Source organism: Cephus cinctus, unplaced genomic scaffold (genome assembly GCF_000341935.2).
Source record: "Cephus cinctus unplaced genomic scaffold, Ccin1 Ccin1_scaffold0754, whole genome shotgun sequence".
In the NCBI taxonomy this organism is placed as follows: Eukaryota; Metazoa; Arthropoda; class Insecta; order Hymenoptera; family Cephidae; genus Cephus; species Cephus cinctus.
Genome location: NW_014333364.1, coordinates 176,422 through 197,868, shown reverse-complemented (window position 1 = coordinate 197,868; position 21,447 = coordinate 176,422). Strand labels below are relative to the sequence as shown.

General features: G+C 39.7%; 5 protein-coding genes and 1 non-coding gene across 17 annotated transcripts in view; 2 read left to right on the top strand and 4 right to left on the bottom strand.

The window, feature by feature from the left end:
* Positions 1-1,018: 1,018 nt before the first annotated feature.
* On the bottom strand, positions 1,019-6,328 carry LOC107270399 (TPPP family protein CG45057). Of its 3 annotated transcripts, none has more exons than XM_015745385.2 (4): positions 4,721-4,951; positions 2,923-3,231; positions 2,696-2,831; positions 1,019-1,889 (listed from the first exon to the last, which is right to left on the bottom strand). In XM_015745385.2, exons 2-4 carry the CDS (start codon positions 3,216-3,218, stop codon positions 1,710-1,712), a joined length of 612 nt encoding a protein of 203 aa, XP_015600871.1. In that variant the 5' UTR covers positions 3,219-3,231; positions 4,721-4,951; the 3' UTR covers positions 1,019-1,709. The 3 variants fall into 3 exon arrangements, with proteins under 3 accessions (XP_015600871.1, XP_015600872.1, XP_015600873.1); XM_015745386.2 differs by lacking the exon at positions 4,721-4,951 and adding an exon at positions 3,679-4,033; XM_015745387.2 differs by lacking the exon at positions 4,721-4,951 and adding an exon at positions 6,192-6,328 and having other exon boundaries at positions 1,027-1,889.
* A 113-nt stretch (positions 6,329-6,441) lies between these two features.
* Positions 6,442-8,866, top strand: LOC107270400 (adenylate kinase isoenzyme 1). 2 transcript variants are annotated; one of them, XM_015745388.2, is made up of 5 exons: positions 6,442-6,664; positions 7,346-7,636; positions 7,716-7,841; positions 7,939-8,124; positions 8,217-8,866. In XM_015745388.2, the coding sequence occupies exons 2-5, from the start codon at positions 7,451-7,453 to the stop codon at positions 8,289-8,291; spliced, it is 573 nt and encodes a 190-aa protein (XP_015600874.1). In that variant the 5' UTR covers positions 6,442-6,664; positions 7,346-7,450; the 3' UTR covers positions 8,292-8,866. The 2 variants fall into 2 exon arrangements, with proteins under 2 accessions (XP_015600874.1, XP_015600875.1); XM_015745389.2 differs by lacking the exon at positions 6,442-6,664 and adding an exon at positions 6,961-7,097.
* On the bottom strand, positions 8,502-11,247 carry LOC107270397. Its single transcript, XM_015745377.2, has 4 exons — positions 9,730-11,247; positions 9,375-9,533; positions 8,776-8,832; positions 8,502-8,694 (listed from the first exon to the last, which is right to left on the bottom strand). The coding sequence occupies exons 1-3, from the start codon at positions 10,603-10,605 to the stop codon at positions 8,782-8,784; spliced, it is 1,086 nt and encodes a 361-aa protein (XP_015600863.1). The 5' UTR covers positions 10,606-11,247; the 3' UTR covers positions 8,502-8,694; positions 8,776-8,781.
* Positions 11,248-11,360: 113 nt separating this feature from the next.
* LOC107270396 (SH3 domain-containing kinase-binding protein 1) lies at positions 11,361-19,069 on the bottom strand. Of its 3 annotated transcripts, XM_025087761.1 has the most exons (11): positions 18,793-19,068; positions 18,072-18,192; positions 17,539-17,748; positions 16,830-17,255; positions 16,537-16,756; positions 16,109-16,461; positions 15,885-15,986; positions 15,700-15,797; positions 15,447-15,636; positions 15,130-15,231; positions 11,361-12,592 (listed from the first exon to the last, which is right to left on the bottom strand). In XM_025087761.1, exons 3-11 carry the CDS (start codon positions 17,695-17,697, stop codon positions 12,545-12,547), a joined length of 1,698 nt encoding a protein of 565 aa, XP_024943529.1. In that variant the 5' UTR covers positions 17,698-17,748; positions 18,072-18,192; positions 18,793-19,068; the 3' UTR covers positions 11,361-12,544. The 3 variants fall into 3 exon arrangements, with proteins under 3 accessions (XP_024943529.1, XP_015600860.1, XP_015600862.1); XM_015745374.2 differs by lacking the exon at positions 18,072-18,192 and having other exon boundaries at positions 18,793-19,069; XM_015745376.2 differs by lacking the exon at positions 17,539-17,748 and having other exon boundaries at positions 18,793-19,057.
* Positions 13,223-21,447, top strand: part of LOC107270398 (leucine-rich melanocyte differentiation-associated protein) — a 41,265-nt gene continuing 33,040 nt past the window's right edge. For 4 of the 7 annotated variants that reach the window (XM_025087764.1, XM_025087762.1, XM_025087765.1 and 1 more), the window contains exons 1-4: positions 13,223-13,389; positions 20,112-20,186; positions 20,280-20,507; positions 21,026-21,401. In XM_025087764.1, coding sequence (XP_024943532.1) covers positions 13,276-13,389; positions 20,112-20,186; positions 20,280-20,507; positions 21,026-21,401 — 793 coding nt within the window. In that variant the 5' untranslated portion in view covers positions 13,223-13,275. Of the gene's footprint in view, positions 13,390-19,709; positions 20,020-20,111; positions 20,187-20,279; positions 20,508-21,025; positions 21,402-21,447 lie in introns of those variants that run through there. The other 3 variants (XM_015745381.2, XM_015745382.2, XM_015745383.2) reach the window with 3 other exon arrangements.
* On the bottom strand, positions 19,944-20,015 carry Trnap-agg. Its single transcript has one exon. It is a non-coding gene; the product is annotated as a tRNA-Pro (tRNA).

Below are 21,447 nucleotides of genomic sequence, written 5' to 3'. Positions count from 1 at the left end.
AAACGCAACTGGATACACGAACGGGAGCGGACGGTTACGGAAATGCACGGCCGCTCAGGCTGCTAGGTTTGAGGTAGAGAGGGTCGGAGTAAGAGTCCGGCGAATAGTGCGAGAGACAGAGAGCGACAAATCGAGAACGCATCAGAACGAATCTTAATTATCTATCGAGATCCCTTCACCAATTAATAAATTGGGAGACTCACCGGAGCTGGGGCAGCTAATCCGTGGAGGCCGAGAACTGCATCCAAAGGACACTCTGGGGAGCACTGCACTAAGGCACAGCACTACACCTCCGGAACACTCACAGGAATTCATAGAATTGCCTGGATATCGCGAGAACAACGCGGGCACTGTACCAACCGAGAACTTGCTATACCGTAGCGAAACACGGCAAGAAAAACTATCAACAGATAGCACGGGAGCACGAGCCAGCCCGTGACACCTCGGTCGGTGCCCCGAGACAGACTGCTTTAAAGCAGTCGATTGACAATAGCCAAATCCGAGAACTAATCATTCTGATTGGTCGAGAGCCTTATAGTCGATAACTCTTCTATCTCCTTCGAGTCGTCCCTTTAAACCAAATCGAGAGCGTTCCTTAACGAATCGGTACGTATCACCTGGAGATCCTCCACGGCCGCTTCCCCAGGGCATCGGGCGACAGCTGGGCACCACATCCTTAACTCGGGCAGGAGGTTCCTCTCCTGCCCTTAACCGTATCAAAACTACCTCCGCCTGCTCTACAGCCCTTTGCCCATCTCCAGCGGGGAGCCGGGGAACCTCGACCTCAACTGAACAATAACGAAATCTTACGAGAGCCTTGACATAATTGTACGAATCAACCCGAGAGCGTAGTTTCTGAGCAGGGTGGCGACCCGAAGGGAACCAGAAATCGAGAACGTTATCTGTATCGGTAACCGGAGCCGCCTTGTGACCGTGATCCGAAAAATCACGTCACAAATTATACGTTGAGTAAAAGTTGTATCAACTACTGAATTTAGATTTCTTATTCCCCATTGCGAACGTGAACACTGCTTTAAGTACACTTTATTGAAATACGAGTTTCAGGTAAATTATTTCTATATATAATAGCGAAAGGAGAGTATGTAAATACATTATGTATATTTGTGTATACTATATCATATACGTAAGGCTAGCTGCCTGGAAAGACATTGGCAGAGGCCAGGGTATACTTTTGTTTGTGGTTTCATAAAAAAAAAAAATAATAAAACGAGTCATTATCAATCGCATGAAATCAGATAACGGATAATCAGATAATCAGATAACGTCAAGAACTCCTTTCCATCCATTTGTATTTGCGCGCCATTTAATATGTCTGCCCATTAGTCCGTCGACCATTGTCTTTCGTTTGAAATTCTACCGCTAGGAGTACAGCCAAGAAAAATGTCGAGGTGCGCGGGTTTAACTTCATACGCAATTGATCGGTCGAGCTACAGATATAAGGATAACAATATATCCTTATATACATAAGGATATACATATATAATACATAGGCCTGTATTCATAATCAGTGCTTGAGACGAAGTACAGTTGACTTAAAATGGCGCTGAAGACGAATAACTAACTACGAATACGGGCCATGAAAAAGAAGAGAATATGGTGTACAGCTCGAAAAACAAAGCTTATCTGTGCATGCTGCATGGACGGCCCAAGCACAGTGTAATGTGAACGAATACGTCGAGTAATCGGTGTTAATGGGCCTTGTACGTATCTTTGTTCTGATAGCCCTGCACATATCCTGACTGATCAGGCAAGTCTTTCCGGCCGGCGATGCCCTTGCCCTTGCCGGTCTCATCGAAACGCTGCTTGTGAGATCCCGTATATTTAGTCACGTCCGTCAGCCTGTCGACCGTCGACGCAGCCTTACCAGCCTGGAATCAATTTTCATATTTTAGAGCTCTACGCCGCTGAAAGAAAACACGTGTATAGAATCCCCATCATTAAGTTGTGTGCTATATTTACACGTAATATTAATATATTATGATGACAATTACTGTGAAAATAGTGAAATTGGGATATCTTGTATTTGTATTTTTTTTATATTAACGTAACAATCTTTCACCTGTTACATACAAATATCCCAATGAGTATGCTAGTGAGTAATGCAAATAAATTTATACGGAGAATGATAAAATTTATCTGCCTGGAATTCAAAATACCTATAAACCTAATTACAACGTGAAATCCTGAGGTCGTGCGGTGCAGTTACGTCAGGTGGAAGGTGTTGTCTCACTCCCACCTTCATGTCAGAGTCAATACCTCGATCCACGACTAATATCCAATATGCCCTGTATTCAGACGTAAGCTTTCAGTACTGTGAAAATGACGCCATTTCACAGTAGACCGTCATGACGTTATTTTCATAGTACTGAAAGCTTATATCTGAAACTCAGGGACGATCCACATGCTGTCTCGATCAGTCAGCCGATGATAAACTTTACCTACAGTGTGTCAAAATATAACGTAATATAATATAATTCGATCTACGACGAATCTTGAATCGACGCAACCCAATACACTGCATGGTAAAATTTTACATCGATATCAGATATTTCAATAATATTTATCATAAAGTTCAGCCCGTGTACCCGTGTACACGGGGTATATAGTTGTGAATATATAAGTTAAAATTCATCTATCACGTATTCATCTAATATATAAATTTGTTTTTACTTACTGCAGAGGTGCCACTGGTGTGACCAGGCGCCCCGCAATTGGCCATCTTGTTCTTGATCTCATCCAGGTCGACCCGTTTACTTTTGGCGAGATCCTCGATGAATGCTTTGTACTGTTCGATACCCAATTTCATCGACCTGCATCAATCGAGTATTTATTTGTCATAATTGCCATACTTATACAAAAATATAATTATCCATTGTCTACGCTAGTACAGTGTGTATATACTTATGTTTCTTGAAGTAGATCCCCGTGTCGGTTGTGGTAATTTTCTTACCATCGATGACCTTTGCCTGCTTCATCCACTTGTCGCTCTGACTGAGAGTTATCTGTTTCCCATCACTCTTGGGATCGCCAAACTTCGAGAAAGCCTTGAAGCTAGCATTGAACGAGCCTGAACCAGAGGCTGGACTTCCTGGGGCAGATCCACCATCCTCTATTTTCAAACCAGCCACTTCGTTCGATGGTGGCGACGAAGGGGTCGCGTCTCCACCGTTTTCCGTAACCTCGGCTTTCTCCGCCATGTCTTCTTCGTTCCTGTTTGCAAATAAAGAATTCTTACCCTCATGAATATTAATTTATTTCTCTTCATAGACAACACCACAGTTTATCCTATAATTATTAATAATTCTCAAGACATTCCCATCCAAATTTTACAACCTCTTAAGTACGACGTTGGTAGAATCATTTTTCAATTAATTACGGAATCCAGCACATGAATGAGAAAATCATGTAATCTTCATTGACAAGCTGATATATTTAATCGCCATTATCAATTGATAGCTTCCTAATCTTGCATGGAAACGCGGTAACAGGTAGTGTCCCGCACGTTGCCCGCGTGTCTAAATAGACGTGCCGACGCGCAACGCTGATACGTCTTTCTCTCTCACTCACTATATATACATATATATTCAAGCTAGGAAGCGATCGTATGTCAAAGTGACAGTACCGCGCTAAGGCCAGAGGCTACACGTTATTTCATACCTATAAATAGAGATTACGGCAATTGTGTATTAACGTAGTTAGTTCAGCTAAACACTGGGGAGTTTTCAATGCACGAACGTCACGCAGCGTCCCCACGTAGGAGGCCACTGAGTTTCGGCGTTAATAGCAGCGATGACGGAATCTTTTTTTTTCCCCTTCACTACGTCTTCTACTTCCTTGTTCCCGTTTACCCTCTTGGAAAACAGTTTCAAGTCGACCTATGGATTCCAAGTGGAATAAATGTATTCGATCACTGCGAAGTCACGAACCGGTACACGTTTTGCAGTTTCGGAACGTCTAGAAGTAATATGGGACGCTGAGCTGGTAATAAGGCCAAAACGCAATAGAGACGCAATCTAGGAAGAATCTTGGATGCAGGGCGCATGTGTTGTATCGATTTTACGGCCGGGTTCCCGGCAACCCCTTTTGTGCCTTATGGAAACTATACTCTCCCTTGCTCTCGCACGGCGGGATACCCGCTCGAAATTTGATCTCATCCTGATTTTTCTTCCGCGATACAAAATTTCTGTCAATGGTACAAAGACAGTCTTATGTGATCTGGTATATCGCATACGTCCATGTACCGAGATCTTTGATGAACTGGTATATTGACAATTGTTAAGATTCAAAAACAATTTGCTCAGTATAACTTATTCATTCGACTAGCGTCCGCTGGACGTATATATATAGTCAATGTTTACTGGTGAGCAATAATCATTCGAGGTCGACGACGATACGAGATGACGATAAATACGCAGAAATGCAATTAAAATTTTCTCGAAAGAAAGTGATCGCTCTAAAATTCTTTTTTTCGACAATTACTTTGACTCTCGCAGTACTTTTTTTTATGCAGTCACTTTTGAGTATCTAGTATTTTTTTTTCGTACTCGAGTTTCCATTATTATTATTTTATATCAAACGGGCGGGTGTACTGTTATGCAATTATTCCGCACCACGCATCGTGCACATAAACTTTTATACTGTTGCGACCCAACGGGATATTATGGTTAGCGCATCATTATGAAATAATTCTTTTCTTCACCTCGTTGTCACGCACGGGAACTGTCGAAGATCCTTTCCAAAGCCTAATGGATATACGTGGTACACAAAAGTGTCAAAAATCAAGTTCCACCTGTAGCACAAAATCCACACTTGTTAGTTGAAGAAAGTATCGGTAGTAACGTAAATAGGAGAAAACGATTTCCTTTGTTTACGGATTTGCGCGCAGGAAGAAGCTGAGTCTAGAACTGAGCTTCCACCGACACCACTTCCACTTCCAGCTACTTTACCACCACCGCGACGACCCACGATTCCGCCTGGCTGCCACCTATATCAGCCGTGCTCGGATCACGCATCTCCAGAAATTAATTCTTCAACAGTCATTTCGATATAAAAAAATGTGATATTCGAACGAATATACTGAAGATAACCTCAATTCGTTAGTGCTCATGCTATAATAATAAATGCCCATTTCCGATTTTACTCTATCAGTTTATATGAGGGTGGGCGGAGGGGGGGCTTTACCGTTGGGCTTCGAATTGATTAAAGCGATAAAGCCGGCTTTGGTCTTCGAAGGGCTCATCCCTCTCAGATTGTAACTTCCCAGCAAACATTTATCGTGGAAACAAGTCTTACGTTGGCTATTCTGATTGGCTAGAAGGAATTCGATTGCGCTTATGCAACAGTAACGTGAAACAGTCCCTAAAAACGAATATGATGTAATACGTTTGAATGACGTATTTCTCACGCTCGACCAGTAGTCTGACCCAATAACGTATCGGACGGTCAAAGAACGTTAGCTATTACTGTCTGCTCATTGAGGGTTCGTACTCCTTTGGAGCGCGAAATAAAATTGGATTTGAAAAATGAATAAATTGACAAGATACTTGTATAGGTGTTTTTTCAAGTGTTTATTTTGACTTGGAGCCTCTTGAGTATTCTTTACTTCTAGTTTCTTACATGATGTATCGACTGAGTTGTTATGATAATTTTTCGAAAATTTCTTCTTGGCGATTATTAATAATGCGAAGTATTCTTTCGATTTAACTGACGCGTATGAAATGAATTGTTGGTACAAGCGCATCGATAGATGTGATTTTATGTGACTATACAATAGTACAGAATTTATTTTATTTTGATTTTTTTTAATATTTGTATATGCATTTCTATAGACGTGCGTCGTGATACAGAATCCTGAAAGACTTTTAGAACAAATGAATAAATCACGCCTGTCGCATGCCTTTTTATTATGATTTTCCAAAGAAGAATATCTTTCAGAACTTATCATAATTTAATAACGGAGGTTCATTCGATTGGCAACTCATACAAGAGTGACATTAGCATTATTGAAATGTCAACAAAGAATCGTCAAACTGTACATTCTACTTTATGCTTAGAACCCGGCCAAGCAGATTTAATATTGGAATAGCGGCACTGAGTATTGGAAAATTTTAAGAACATTACATGCAGCTAACTTTTACTGTTAGACAAAAAAAAATAAGTAAAAGACATACCAAGAGTACGATAGGTTACTTCGGAGTGAGCATTCCAATTTAACATAAAATATTATCAATATACATTGCGAGCAGTATTTCTGTCATTCATTTTCCGATTCCAAAAGAATTTTTGCATTTGCTCACTGGGATCGCACGTACCGTCGCGCCACTGAGCGTCCGGGCATCTAACGTTTGCAAAGCGCTTATTTATAAACGCTAGTAACCATGACAACTATAAGAGGACCCTCACACCCAGGCAAATGTACATGCATGCCTGCTGCTAGGATACGGCTCTCTATTATATAGAATCGCAGCTGCCGAGCGTGAGCCAAAAGCTCTGATCAACATTGGCTTCCCGAATTACATCCGCTTAGGACGCCTCGTACAAAGTGTATCGGAAATACTGGATTCTGCTGCTCGTTTCAAGTGGTTTGGTTGTCGGATTACCGAAGTCATCGACGCAGTCCAATAGTGAAAACTGCTTTGACAAGGTGAGTCCTAGCGTCGCTTGAAATAACGAAAGAGGGTTAACAGTTCTACGCAAACATCTCGGCACCTTTGAAAACGTTAGCATTTGCACGGCACGAATGTAGCACACGCGTGAATTGTACGGTTGATTTCGGTAAATGTCAGAGGCAACCTTAAGGCGAAATTGTTTGTGAATGAATTCAAGGTAAGTAAAGAAAGTGGTGAGCCAATCTCTGTTCTAATAGGAACATGCAAGAGCTTAGAATCTTGACCGAGTGCGCATGCGCGCAGGCAGCCATTACCTCTCGGCGCGGATCGATTCATTCGAATTTATGTACACACCAAACTCCACCCAATTTTCGATGTTGTCAATCTGATGACAGGGTGCTTGCGTAACTGCGTGTTTTGTGTACTTTGTGAGAGTTTATGTTCTTTAGAAAAATTGTATGAAGTGAGGTAATTACTTGTCAATACTGAAATCTGAGTAGGGACTGTGTAACGTATAAAAGTTGACCGTTTTCATTTTCAAATACATCGTCCATGGCGCTGTGCTATGTATCACTTCTAACAGTGTAGACAACTATTTGAATTTTCCCGCGTAATTATTACATGCTTTCACGGAAGTTTCACGTTACATTTTATTGTATCGTGTATGTAGATTTTTCGTATTCCATACTGTACTAATGATAATTTTTTTCATGTAGTCCAACATAGACGATATCCAGGATACCATTTACACAGCAGCGATAAGTGCGTGTACTGTTAGACCGATAGTTGCAAAAGAACTGGAAGCGGAAGTTCAAGGAGATATGAAGACTGTTTGGGTTATCGGCGGTCCAGGATGTGGCAAGGGGACGCAATGCGATCGTATAATCGCCAAGTATGGATTTTTACATTTGAGCAGTGGAGATCTTCTAAGAGATGAAGTTGCCAGTGGTAGTCAAAGAGGAAGTTCTCTTCAGGAACTTATGTCTAAGGGTCTTTTCGTACCAACTGTAATGTACCTAATACATTTATATGTATACTTATGTGCTATTTTACAGTGTTAAACATTTCTTTATAACCTCATTTTAGGATGTAGTACTGGACCTCATTAAGGAAAAGATGAACAAAGCTCGTGAAGATGGTTCGACGAAAACTGGTTTTCTCATTGATGGTTATCCGAGAGAATTGAATCAAGGTTTACAATTTGAAAAAGACGTAAGTCCACCGGCAAATACTTACTGATATAATGATTTTTCAGTAATAATCGTATAGTATAGTCACTCAACGTATACATCGTCTTCTGTTTGCCCAGGTGGCTCCAGTGGATTTAATTATTTTCTTTGACGTGAAAAACGAGACGCTGAAAAAGAGACTCCTGGGAAGGGCAGCGGTATCTAAGAGAGTTGACGACAACGAGGAAACGATTAACAAGAGGATTGAAATATTTAACGTAAAGAATGGTGAAATCGTCGAGCACTACAAGGACAAAGTGATCAGGGTGGGCTACGTTTTATTTATTCCACAATTCTTGTGCTTTTGACGATAAATACGTGGGAGAATATATTGTGATTTGAATATACTTATTTTTAGATTAACGCCGAGGGCTCAGTCGATGATATATTTTCGGAAGTCTCCAAAGCGCTAGACAAACTGCTATCCGCATAATCATAGATTCACTTTTCAATTAGGAACTGTTTAAATCTGTACAAATTTTGTACAAATAATACTTAAGATTTTAACATATTCTTTTAGCTCAAAAAGCACGGCAACGTTGACGTGGATAATTAGCACGATAGCTGCAATTGAATTTTTCGTGCAGTCACATTACATTGATACAGTCAAAAAGCAATATTCGATTAATATTCCTGGCGGAGAAATGTGCTCGTTATTGATAAAATGATGAGATCAGCAACGTCTCAGAATGAGGGTGTCACTATTTATATTATAATAAGGTTATTGGCTGAATGGACGTCTTTAGATAATCTCAAGGAAACGACTGTTCTTGTCCTTGGCATGCGTCCATGTGACTAGCGTTGTTAGGTAGTAGCCTTCGTGCTCTTGCTACGTGCTACGAAATATTATTATTAGACAAATAAAATATTGTTAAACAAAGTTCAAGAAACATTTGACTTAAGGAAAAGTTTCTTACTCTGGTTCAATTTAATTTTGTCATTATTCTCCAGTAAGAAATCGCAGCGACGTAAGCCTGAAATAAAAGGAATTAAAATATTGTTACAGTACAGGGTCTTTTATTTGCGTACATATTATAGCCAATTTACAAGCAAAACGTAAGTTTCATTGAATTTTTAATTTTAATCCAAAATATAGTTTACTCGTGAACGAACTAAATACATATCGCGTGACTAAAATTAATAGGGTGTAAGTGACGTTTTATTTTTTTGTGATTTCTTTGACAAAAGTGCTATGTATATACGTAATCGCCACGCATAAGAAAAAGTTACGTGTGAAATCATAAGTATAACTTCGACATACAGTACGACATACAGTATAACTTCCAATAAGTTAACATCAGTTAAATTCTTTTGTTAATTTAATAGAAATCTGATTTTTATTATAGTTTAAGCCCCCCCCCCCTTCATGGCTTCCTTCGCTAAGGCATGCGCATAGGGCAGAGTGGGCATGAAGAAGAAATTAAACTTACCGGAAGTCGTGGGTTTCAAACATTTGACTAATTGAAAGTAACACTTAAGTATAATACCATGTAAATAATACATTAAGTCCACTTACGTATAAGAGGGAGCTGTTGTTAAGTCCGATAGTACCATATAATCTAAACTCAATTTTTTGTCTTTCAAGGTATTCAAAAAAGCTGTATACCTCAACGCGTAAGCCCAAGTTATGCTTATCAGACGTCATATCATATATCATATTCCTCGTATAGTTACCCTAGAAGTACAAATTTATTGCCATAGTTTATACGTATACGTCTTCTAAGGTAGTAGGTCCAAATATCGACATTTGATCGGTCGTTTTAATTCATAAGAAATTATATTTTCCTTTATTTCGCACGCATTGTATGGCCGTTAGGGTATCAACAATTAGTAGTGTCGATGACTGGGCCTACTACCTTAAAGTAACTCACCTCAGTAGCTGCCACGGTGCACATATTGATCATAAATAAAATCAGCCCGATAATCATAAGAATTGTACTGGCAGAGTACCACACTATATAAAACTCGTCATTCTGTGTTTCAAGGTACATGTTAATTACGGAGACATAATATACAATTCCTAGAACAGACCAAGTGGAATACAGGAAAAGGTAATGTTGGTAGAAGTTTAAAATTTTCCTTGTGGCGTTCGAAATGGCCATATGCTGTTCCCGTATATTCAAGATAACCAATATTTGTTGCGACACTGAGTATGCAGGGTTCTCAAGGCGGCGGCAGATGGCGTTGACTTCTCTGAATTGCAATAAAATCAGGTGAACATATTTGGTGAATGAAGTAAAGCATATTATTAATGACGTTCTCATCCAAACTGCACAGATCCAATCGAGCCACCATAATGGATCATGTGATTTCAGCAAGTTGACTTTGGTTACAAAGTAAATATTTATGGCAATGAGGAAAAATTCCGCAATTTGATAAAAAATTAATTGAAGACAGGGTAGACGAATTCCAAGTTGTTCAAATCTTCTCGTAATCTTCCAGAGGTCATCCACTATGGATGCTGTTCTTGAATGTTGGTACAGTCCTCCAAAATAGGTCCACAGCACGAGGAGAAATACATTAAAGCGCAGAAGAGTTTTAAGTATGATATTTAAAATATCGTTTTGGAAAATGATCTTATAATCGTTAACGATAAAATACAGAATTCCTATTGCCCCAAGTATCTGTAGCAATATTGAGGATATAGGGTAAGTTTGTCCGCGCCACTTTAGTATCCCGATAAACACTGAATAAAACGATTCTGACATTTTCAGAAACGTCAGAACAAAATTCTTCTCTTCCGCCATGGCAATATACTATATTACGATTTTTCTCAGCGTATGATATAGAATGCGTTTTTCATCAAGGCTCGAGCTCGACTGAAGCTAAGTTCTGGATATTCCCGGGCAACGTGGACAAATTACCTTGACAATATGTAGAGGCTATTTTCGCACCTAACTGGAAGGACTAAAATTATTGTTAATGGTAAATATATGCCTCTCGAATTGCAGTTCAAAGAATTTTCAAGATTACCTGCAGGAAAGTTTTACGACCCGATCGATGGACAACGCTACTGCGATAATAGGTTAGTCGCTGGAAAATAGCACAACATATTTGTACGACAAGAAGTATATTGAACCTCGTCGAACCTCTACGATGGCTCGTTGGATTGTACGATGATTTTCGTACTTGGGATTCATGGAATATCATAGTACATTGTACAACTGGGGAAGAAAACAGAGGATTTCGACGAGTGTCGAGGTTGCCACCCGAGCGGAACGAGAATGGCAATCACACAAGTGGAAATAGTCTTTCTCGCGTGTTGCAAACGATATTTTTGTTCAATAAGCGGAAAAAAAATGGTAGGATAGTTTACAATAAGATAAAAAAAGCTGACGTAAGATTAACATGACACTGATATGAGATAGGGATAAAATAATGTAGAAAGGACAAAATGTTAAAAGATCATTATAAAACAAAATTTTTAAAGGAATATTTAATTTGTTAAAGAAACGTAATAATGAAAGCAATGAACGATTTCGTGTTTGGGTTTTGTCATTACTTTATAAAAAATGAATCGTCAATATATATTACTACAGACTATTCACAAAGGAATGATCCGACTATGCGAATTCTTTCGTTCTCGGCCGTCCCGACATACATAATTTTACGTCACTGGCTGACGACTCTAGCTTCTCGTACTATCATACTATAGCCTATACTTACTCTAGCCGCGTTCATCGCTGTTTCCGGGCCCAACGCGTATACAAAGGATACGTTCTGAAATTCAATGCAAGTACTACGATTAAGAAATGCCTGATTAATATTAATTATTTCGAGAATCGATTATCTTACCTTTCACGACCGATCTATCGAAATATATATCTTCGAAAATTGATTAATCGGTAAGATTAACCCTTCTAGATTGATTTTTGAAATTCTCTTACCTACGTAAACTCGCTTCAATAGGCTGAAATATAATAGCCGCATTCCTGCTTCAATCACGGAATATACCCTAAATTTGTAATTGTTAAATTCCATCATTTTTCACGTGACCACGTGGTAGTGTCTTGTGTACTGCGTAACGTGCAATATGAAAACACGTTATTGCACTCATATAAAAAAGTGTACTATACTAAAAAGATTTTTATATTCATTTTTACAATATTTCTTTCATACAAAAAAAATTGTTCATAGATGGATCTTGTATTGTTAGATTTTCAGGTACATCAATCCTTATGGTGTTTGGTTTGAATCGATCTCAAATATCGATACTTCGATATTGATCCGGTAACTATACGAGTATCGTGACGTCTCTGTTTAGCTGCGTGCAATTGAGGAAGACGCAACCATAAGCACAGTGCTGTCAGTGAATTTGAGAACGTAAGCCAAGTGCAACTCATAGCCACCCTTTCATAATTTTAACACTGTAAAAGTCGCAGGAACTTTTGTGTACCGAGCATTGGATTGTTTGCATATTTCGAGGAGACCCAAAAGTTTTGAATTTTAAGAACGAGAACGGTAAGTGCATAATGAGGAAATAAAGTGCCAAAGTAGACTTATCCTTCTTTTTCTTTTCAATAATTATAATTTCTATTTAAATATTCATTTCACTGTTGGACCAATAACTCTCCTGCTTCGATTATCGCGCGTAGGGCGAGTGAGAACCCGCTTGTTCAAGAGGCTGCGGCATTCTGGTCCGGACGAAGAACGAACTGCCGTTTTGGAAAGCCGTGTCCTGCGATCTTACCTTACATCTGCGAGGTTCTTCCGAATCGCAAACGCAACCAAAGTCTTCATAGAAAAAACAACAAAAGCATAAATGAATCTCCTTGCAATAGATAAACGCACCGTTTACAGTGGGTAAAAGTCGCCCAGGACTCGCCAGGAATCGTGAAACAGAGAATGAGATTCTCGGAGGAACGCAAGTACAGGCATTTAATACCGTGTTACAAGAAGGGACAGCAAATGTGTATGAGAATATATATAATAGCTTGTGTATATGTATATATATGCAGATACCTATATAATATAGGATATACATTATATATGTATATATATATACATATGCAGAGACATTTTGTGTGTGTATATAGTGTTGTATTTACTCCAAGTAAATATGTACATTGAAATACGAATAATCTGGCACGACTCTCCGGCGTGACGCGTGTTCAGGCGAGAACCGAGAGAAAATATAAACTTTCATTTGTCTCTATGTATGTACATAATTCAATACGTGCTTCGTCATCTGTAAAATTATCTGCTTTGCGATCCTTTTAATCGTATAGATATTAATTCACTTAAATCTAGGAGCTTAAAAATAGTTTGCCTCAAAGTATTTCTGTGCTGGGCTCAACAGTACTCAAGTAGCTGCACACGTAACCCAGGATTTTAGTGCTATACACATTATTGTATCTAAGCTGCGCCCATTTCCAGTTAACGCTTCTTAATTAAAGATTCGTTTAGTATATTGAGAAATGCCAAAACGGTTGGACACAAGAGTGGAGATACGTACAGGGTCGACCAGTACAAACGCAACAGCCAAAGTTGATTCTACCACGGAAATCAAACGGACAGGTTACCTTCGTATGGTGAGTTTGGTCTGAGCAACCCTGCACGTTGCATTTATGTATACTGCCAATCGTATTATAAAAACAAGGCGACTATCGTAAGTGAGTGACGATACGTAAAACGCTAGTTTTGACTGTGCGAATATCACAAATAAGTAACACGGGAATGTAATTCTATGTAAAATAAAGCGCATCCCTTCTATACACAGATTGACGACACGAACATGATAAATTTACAAAAGTATAAAAACGTTTGGATTCGTTCGGGATGTAAAAAAGGTATTGGTAGATTGTGATCACCAATCGTGCAAATTTCATTTTCACCTTCTTCAGGAACAATGGTAAAAGAAGCCCATCTCGTCTTTTTGCACATCGCCCTAACCATCGATATAGTAGGCGTACACACGTATCGTCTAAAAATTTCTTTTTAGTATTAGCACCATATTGCCGCAATAAAGGAATGTTAGCTTAGATTTGATGAGGTTTAGGTTATGTGCCCTGATTCCTCAATGGTTCAACAGAACCCGCGCGAATATCGTCTTTTACCAAATTTCGCGTATGCTTTCTTTCAAACTCCGCGTACCTCTTTCTTTTCGAAATCGCTACGCATTTAAAATTAAGTCTATCCTACCGGGTTACAAGTGTCGTACCGGGGTACGGTAAACCGCGCGATATACAGGGTGTCCCTGAGTTACCGAACTGTACAGTATGCTGGTAAACTTTGTAGAATCCCGAATAGAAACGTCCTTATCAATTCTTCGGATCGACTTTTCAATTTAGAGTTTTCAAGGATAAACGTCGAGCGATACGGTTCGCTTACTCCTGAACACCTTGTAAATGCAAATGTATATTGGCACGGTCGGATTACTTAATAAAATTGATATCGCATTACTACAGACACTTTACTTTTTGTGAGAGCTGTCTAATTTCCTTGCGAACACTCATCGAACGAAAATTCAAATGTTCGCCCCTTCTTTTCTTTTTGCTTCCTTAATACTCTTTTTTTCAATAATTTTTAAGTACGTATGCATACTTATCCGCTCCTGTTCACAGACGAAATTTACAAGAGTGGACAAAAATACGATCATTAATGATAAAATAATAATATATAAACCAACAATAACATTGGAATTACAACATGATGATAGCACATGGCAGTTTTAGCATTCTGAGATCACTCGATTCGTATAACACAGTTCGAGAGTCCAAAATTTTTATGTCGATGTTTATATAGGAAATGATAAAAATAATATAAAATATAAAACGTAGGCTGAAGTGGTCTGTCGCGTGGAAAATTGCCTGTTCAGCGTAAGTAGATTGACCACCGAGGAGGTATCTTCAAAACGGGTTAGTTTTATAGAGCTGGTTTTACATGCCATCCGGGGTCATGCGGCAGGAAGTGAGAGGACCTTTGATCTTCTATTCTGTGAAACAAGCGAGCTCTGAGAGAACTAGTCAGCCAACACAAAGTTTAATAATACCTCCTCAGCGGATTAACACCCGGTAAAAGTTTAAACCAAAAGGCTATCGTCGTGACGTTGCTGCTGCACGTGTATATAAAATACTGTCGTCGACATTAATAAATATGTAAATAACGATGATATACAATAAAATTGATTAATGGTAATACTTAATGAAGTAATACTAATAGACATTTGTGAAAAAATAATGACAGGGCAAACAATTGAAGAGCGGTACTAATACGCGCGGGAAGGAATGCACAGTGATTTTTTCCGCCAACCCTTCTCAATACTTTTATACCTTGTTAGTCGTCAAGGTATTCGCCAGCAGAGGGACCAACTGTTCCGACAATTGGCTGACCGTTCGTTGTAGCATCGCTTGATTTTCCTCGAGGGCAGCGACCTGATATCAATTATTCCATATTATTAATATTATTTACTGCAAGGAGGGGTTAAAGATAGGCATTGATAAAATGCACGTAGTTAATAACCGGAGAGTTTGTGATTAATATAAATTCATGACGAGACACTCCATGCGCTGAACAGAACGGTTGCAATATACCCTCGTTTCAGCAGGTACAGAGGTGTATTTACCATGTTAGCAAAAAACGAACTTACCCTCTCCAATAATTGGCTGTAAAGGTGATATGGAACGTAGACAGGAGGTCCTGGCGTAGAAGGCGATGCAATAGGATGGTCAGTCCACGTAGAATCTATTCGTTGTCCTCTTTCTTTCTCCCTTGGTCTAATTTCCTCTCCTTCTGTCTCTTGCTTTATTACAGAATCCGTCATACTTGTCGTCACAACCCTATGGATCATACAGATGTATCATAACTCTGTAGATAAAGTTACAAAATAAGCAGCTACCTACTTAGAGTAATTTCTCTCTTTTTTAACTTCGGTTTTTTCAATTCTATCGGTCGAGGCAGATTTTCTTTTCTCCAGTTGACTCATCTTCAACTCTTCTACCTATCAGATCAGCCAAAAATACAAAGAATATTAAAATATTTAGTTTAGAAAGAAGAATCTTTCGTTGCGTTAATCAAAGATCGTTACCCAAGGTGCCTTTTTTCTAGTTTTTCCTGTTGGACTGTCGGTGTCCTCTTCCCGAAGTTGGTCCAGAACATTTTCGACGTTCCCGTTCGACAAGCTATCCTCCTGGAGGAATAGTGTATTACCGTAAACATAATATAATAATCGGTCGTTGGATGAAACGAAGAAGAAATTATTGCATTGGGATAGGAAGATATAAAGATTGCTCAGGTTAGTACAATAGGTACCATGATGGCAGATGCTACGTTGATCGAAACAGAAGTGGATGTGGTGGTAACCGAGGAGCCGGTAGTGTGATGGCGAAGGTGTTGCGTGGATGGTGGCCGACGACGCGGTGCCTTGGCCCGTGAAGCCGTTAAGTGCGAAAGCGGTGCACCCTCACCACGTTCTACCCCGTCTAGTTCTTCACCCAAACCTGCATTGCTACTTCCGTCACCTACGAATCGCTTCAAGGTAGACAGGAGCGGCCGGTTACTGACGCATTTTTTATCACCGTTGGCACCAATAACTATACTCATCATTCCTGATAAGGATGAGAGTGATGAGGATGACGAGGTGGATGTTGCCTTCTTCGTAGCTTCTGCATGAAAGGGGTAATTCACACTTGATCATAAGGATGAGAAATAAAATAAGGTAGAAGAATGGTTAAACTCACCGCTGTGAGAGTTTCGTGCATCAAGACTTTTTCTCACGTGAGCCTTTTCGCTCCTTTTCCCAACGAGGGAATGTTTGCTGTTAGATTTTGTGCTACCATGACTCGAGTCATGACGTGAGTCCTGATCCTGATAGTGGTGATCTGTTATTGGATCCAATATTTCGACAAAATTGTCAGGGAAGAGCCCCACTTGTCCTCTGAGCTCACCTTTCCACCATCCCTATGGAAAAGCAGTAAGTTATTAATTTTACATAACATGTTAATCATTTTGTAGGCTGCGTAATAGTTTTTACCTTGTCAGGTGCATCTTTAGAAATAATGGTAATCACTTCGTTTTCGACGAGAGTTAGCTCATCATCATTAGCTGCTTCGTAAGGAAAAAGAACTCTGCATAGTTCTCTTTTATCTCTTTCTTTCCTTTGGTCTGCTTCTTCGAAAGTTGGAGGAGAGACAAAATTTGAAGGGAACACACCAATTCTACCTCTAAGTCGACCTTTCCACCATCCTTCTTCAACCTCTCCCAAATACTCTATTGAGTCTTGAGGTATTAGAGTTAATTCATCTTCGTTACAAGGATCGTAACTGAAGAGAACTTTACACCACTTTCTGCCCGATCCATTTCTCAGTGTGACATCTTCACTCCTTCCACTGGTTGTGCCTTCACCTCCACCGCTACCTCCTCCACCACCACCACCACTACCCAAAGAATGTTCCAATACCTACAAATATTAAATACTTAGTTTTGTTGCATCAATGAAATCAGCATATCTGATAATATATGAAAAACGGTGTCCTGTTTCGCATCTGCGTACAACAAAATTCCAGCAGTCTAGAATGAATGGACTACATCTTTTCAAGTACTAAGGAAAAAATTGCATTCGTAAGGGCTACATGTCCCTGTCGTATGGAATAGGCCAGTATCGAGGAACCATCGTGCACATACAATCTATATGGGTTTACGGAGCGGTTAGCGATTCGCGATTCTAGAGATCCAAGGTGTACCTTGACAAAATTGTCGGGGAACATGCCACGCTTGTCCCTTAGGGTGCCTTCCCACCAACCACCAGGCATCTCTTTGATCTCTTTTATGATATCGCCTTTACGGATTGTTAGTTCATCGGGCTGTTGTGCTAAGTAGTGGTATTCTACTATCGCCTCCATGTTTCTCCTAGGCCCGATTCTGGTCCCGGCGTTTGGGTCACCCGCTTACACCTACAAAACGGATGCATGCACGCCTTCAGTGCTGTCGAATGCGTTACATACACAATTCGGCTGCTGCACATAGGTAACAGGAATATCTCAAGGTGCAAAAAACATCGCGTAACTGACGAACACGAGAACAGAAACAGCAATAACAGTAATATCTTGTCGTTGACACTTGCGTCGTTCTAACGTGAAACTGTAGAGTGGCCGATGAAAAGATAGCCTAAACGGAATTTTGCATACGCACGAAACGGGACGAGGTACGCGTGATGATAGAGATCTGATGGCCCGCGACGCGTTATTCACCCTCTAAACTAACGGAATACACTTACGGAACTCATAGTAATGTGCTGTCTATAGAAGGAATGGTTAAATGCTGAAATTTAGGCGTATCCCAAGCCAATTTGACAGGCCCACGAATGTGTCACTGCCGCCATCTTGAACTGTGTTCGACTGTGTAGGATACAGATATGTATATATACATATCATACATTAGCGGAAGAGAAATGCCACTGCTCTGCTGTGCTTTATAATAAGTAAAAGCAAGCTACACATATTGATGTAAGAGTATTGCGGTATTACGGTATGTTGAAGAGCCAAAAGGCTTGCTGAGCGTTTTTAAATACTCCAGAATACCATAAGCGTGTTCGAAAATGAGCCGAGGGCACTGAAATTACCGTTGTTTTTCTGTTTATTGAATGGATTTGATCTAGACACAAGGATAGTCTTAGCGTTCTCGGTTTATTTTCGAACACACCTATTGTGCTCCGTAGCACTTAAAAATGCTAAAACAAACATGCCTAAAAGCCGCGCAGATTGCAGTTCACAGGTGCAATATATTTTTTATATTTTTAAGGACGCTTCCTAAGTTAGACGCGGAAAATGGATTCATCACTGCATTACTATGCTGTAAGTGAATCAAAGTTGAATCACCCACTTTATTGCTAGTAAATAGAGAAAGGATCTTTCTTGCAAAATGCGGTCAAATAGTATTTCAAGAATACCATGGGTGCTATTTAAAAACACCAGGGAATATCGTGAAAATAAACTTACGTGAAGGAAATGTGATGAGCTTCTAAACTCTTCAGACTATGTGTATCCTTTCCTTTTTTATTTCCGACTAACCGTTTTGTAGCTGCTCGGCAATCGTGAATCCCACCTACGGCTTTCGATTTACTGATTCATTCTCGCAATCGGCCGTTTCTTATCTTAAAGAGCTTAGCTTGACGTATTCCAATCTCGACGTAGCCACGGTATGGCTTTTATGTAGACACGAAAATAATGTATTTTGTATCGTTATCGTTCGACTACCAATGTTTATCGACATATAGTCAGCATAACCCCCCCAGTCTTTCTTTAAATATACATCGCAATCATCTTCATAGATTCCCGACAAGAAAAAGCACTGGAATGTCACAAACATCTTATGTTCCCTATAGAACAGTGCAGCCTCTATATCTGCCCGCATTTTAGACCGAAGGGAGCGAAGTTTTGAGCAACTACAGAAGAATTCGAAGACATAACACTCAATGGGACCATCATCGCCACTCACACTGTATAATTCTTGGCTTCATAATACCTACGTCTTTTTCAAATCTACGTGGCTATTCTGTTATGTACGCAAGTAAAGACAGTTTCAAAAGTCCAGAAGCGTATTGTATTCCAGACAGCAGATAAATCGTCAAGTCATCTTCTATTGCATCTTAAGATGACTTTTGGATTATATGAATAAATATAAATATTAAAGCAATCTTCTACAATGTATTTAGTAATGATATTATTTCCGTAGCGGATACGCTAAAAAATAATACACGTTAGATAATAATAATAATTAAGACACAACACAGGCGATTATCTCTTAATATGGTAAACTACGTTTCTGTGTATAGATATAGGCCTACGTATTATACATACATATGTGTACAGTGGCGCATATGACGACTAATTCTAAGATTAATGGCTGGATGGCTGGAGAAGCGGCGTAATACGATATAAATGTGCCATACTCGATACTATCGTCGCGTGGAAAATACGGTTGAGACATGGCGTGCAATATTCTTGTGATCTATACTTTGTGAAACTTGAACGTAATTCATCTCATTGCTTATACACATTATTGTCAAAAATGTCCACAAGTGTGTAGTGTTCGAAAAAAAATTTGTGTGGTGCAAAGATATGTGTGAATGATTAAAAAAAAAAATAAAGGGCTCGTCCGGGATTTGAACCCGGGACCTCTCGCACCCTAAGCGAGAATCATACCCCTAGACCAACGAGCCATATGTATATTATTATTTTTTCGTAGCCTATCATCATTGCAATATAATACGTAAATATTGGTAATCGTACCCGATTTTACGTTTATCTTGTTTAAGCAGTCGGCATACAAGATGGCGGAGCTGAACCAACAAGACTTTAATAGAAGCGCTTTGACTGTACAACGAAAACGGGTAACTATTAAATTACACAAAGGTTATCCTCTTGTTACACTTTTGTTAGAGAAAGGAGGCTCTACGAAGAATTAAATCATACAAATGATACAGGCATGGTACACGGGACAGCAAACTGAGAGAATACCAAGCGGTTTGGTTCGAGTCATTGGTGTAGACTGCGTGAGCCTTGATTTATCTTACAACGCGCTGAGTTCTGTATCGGCACTGAAGGACTGTACCGACCTAGAGGAACTCATCTTGGATAACAATTGCTTAGAAGACCTGAAAACTCTACCAGTCATGCCGAGTCTCACTACCCTCAGCGTGAACAATAATAAGGTTGCTGTTACAAACAAAAACGTTCACTGCATAACACAGCGTACGATTTCCGTTTTACACAGCGTGAATCTCGGTTATTCTCCTACCTCGCGACAATATCGTATGATACAAACAAGCTTGAAGTGTCATTGACCTGGGCTTAACGATATTTGTAATTCCACGCGAGTACGCAACAACGTCAAATCTCTAACTCCTAACAGCTCCTCCCGTATCAATTCTCAAATGATATCAATATCCTATACAAAACTTTGAGCTCATTACAGAGTGAATTGATGCATAACGCAACGTAATATATAAAGTGTGTAAGATGATCTTAACTCCTATCTGATTTACAATGCGCGCTCCCACGATTAGTAGTTTCACCCGTTATACATATATGCATACATTAATGTATACAGGCTGCACACGTTACCTGCGAAAGTGTGAATATCAATTGTGAGACCGTTCACTGACTAAAATAATTCTCAATGTGGACTTGCAATATAAGTGAATATATAGTTACTCTTATTTTTATATAGTTGGCAGACATTGATGGCGTTCTGAAGAGGATAAAAGACTGCTGTCCCAAGGTCGAATATGTCAGTCTGCTCGGCAATCCTGGCTATCCGGATCAGTTGACAAATCCTACACTGAACGATGATGAAGATTATGAGCGTTTTAGGCTTTACTCAATTTATGTTTTGCCACCGTCCATCCGTTTCCTCGATTACCGAGCTGTGACTGCTAGCGAAAGGTCGAATGCACGTAATCGTGGCCGATTTTATCGAACTGTCAAACTCACCCAGGAGTCACCCGGTCTTCCACCATCATCTTCGATCGACGAGTACGATGGACTCGATTTTATAAACTACACGCCACTTCCACGATCCGTGCGTACGCCGCAAGATCACAAAGGTATGAGGATTGAGAATTTACCCAGACTAAATGATAGGTTGAAAAT

Excerpts from the sequence above, each read along its gene's own strand:
- LOC107270399 (XM_015745387.2), bottom strand. The coding sequence starts at position 3,218 with ATGGCGGAGAAAGCCGAGGTTACGGAAAACGGTGGAGACGCGACCCCT. Across the intron at positions 2,832-2,922 it reads ATCTACTTCAAGAAACATAA|GTCGATGAAATTGGGTATCG; the intron begins GTATATACACAC and ends CGATTGATGCAG. Across the intron at positions 1,890-2,695 it reads ACACCAGTGGCACCTCTGCA|GCTGGTAAGGCTGCGTCGAC; the intron begins GTAAGTAAAAAC and ends AATTGATTCCAG.
- LOC107270400 (XM_015745388.2), top strand. The coding sequence starts at position 7,451 with ATGAAGACTGTTTGGGTTATCGGCGGTCCAGGATGTGGCAAGGGGACG. Across the intron at positions 7,842-7,938 it reads GTTTACAATTTGAAAAAGAC|GTGGCTCCAGTGGATTTAAT; the intron begins GTAAGTCCACCG and ends CTGTTTGCCCAG. Across the intron at positions 8,125-8,216 it reads ACAAGGACAAAGTGATCAGG|ATTAACGCCGAGGGCTCAGT; the intron begins GTGGGCTACGTT and ends ACTTATTTTTAG.
- LOC107270397 (XM_015745377.2), bottom strand. The coding sequence starts at position 10,605 with ATGGCGGAAGAGAAGAATTTTGTTCTGACGTTTCTGAAAATGTCAGAA. Across the intron at positions 9,534-9,729 it reads GCACCGTGGCAGCTACTGAG|GGTAACTATACGAGGAATAT; the intron begins GTGAGTTACTTT and ends TTGTACTTCTAG. Across the intron at positions 8,833-9,374 it reads ACAACAGCTCCCTCTTATAC|GCTTACGTCGCTGCGATTTC; the intron begins GTAAGTGGACTT and ends CTTTTATTTCAG.
- LOC107270396 (XM_015745374.2), bottom strand. The coding sequence starts at position 17,697 with ATGGAGGCGATAGTAGAATACCACTACTTAGCACAACAGCCCGATGAA. Across the intron at positions 17,256-17,538 it reads TCCCCGACAATTTTGTCAAG|GTATTGGAACATTCTTTGGG; the intron begins GTACACCTTGGA and ends TAATATTTGTAG. Across the intron at positions 15,232-15,446 it reads ACAGCCAATTATTGGAGAGG|GTCGCTGCCCTCGAGGAAAA; the intron begins GTAAGTTCGTTT and ends AATTGATATCAG.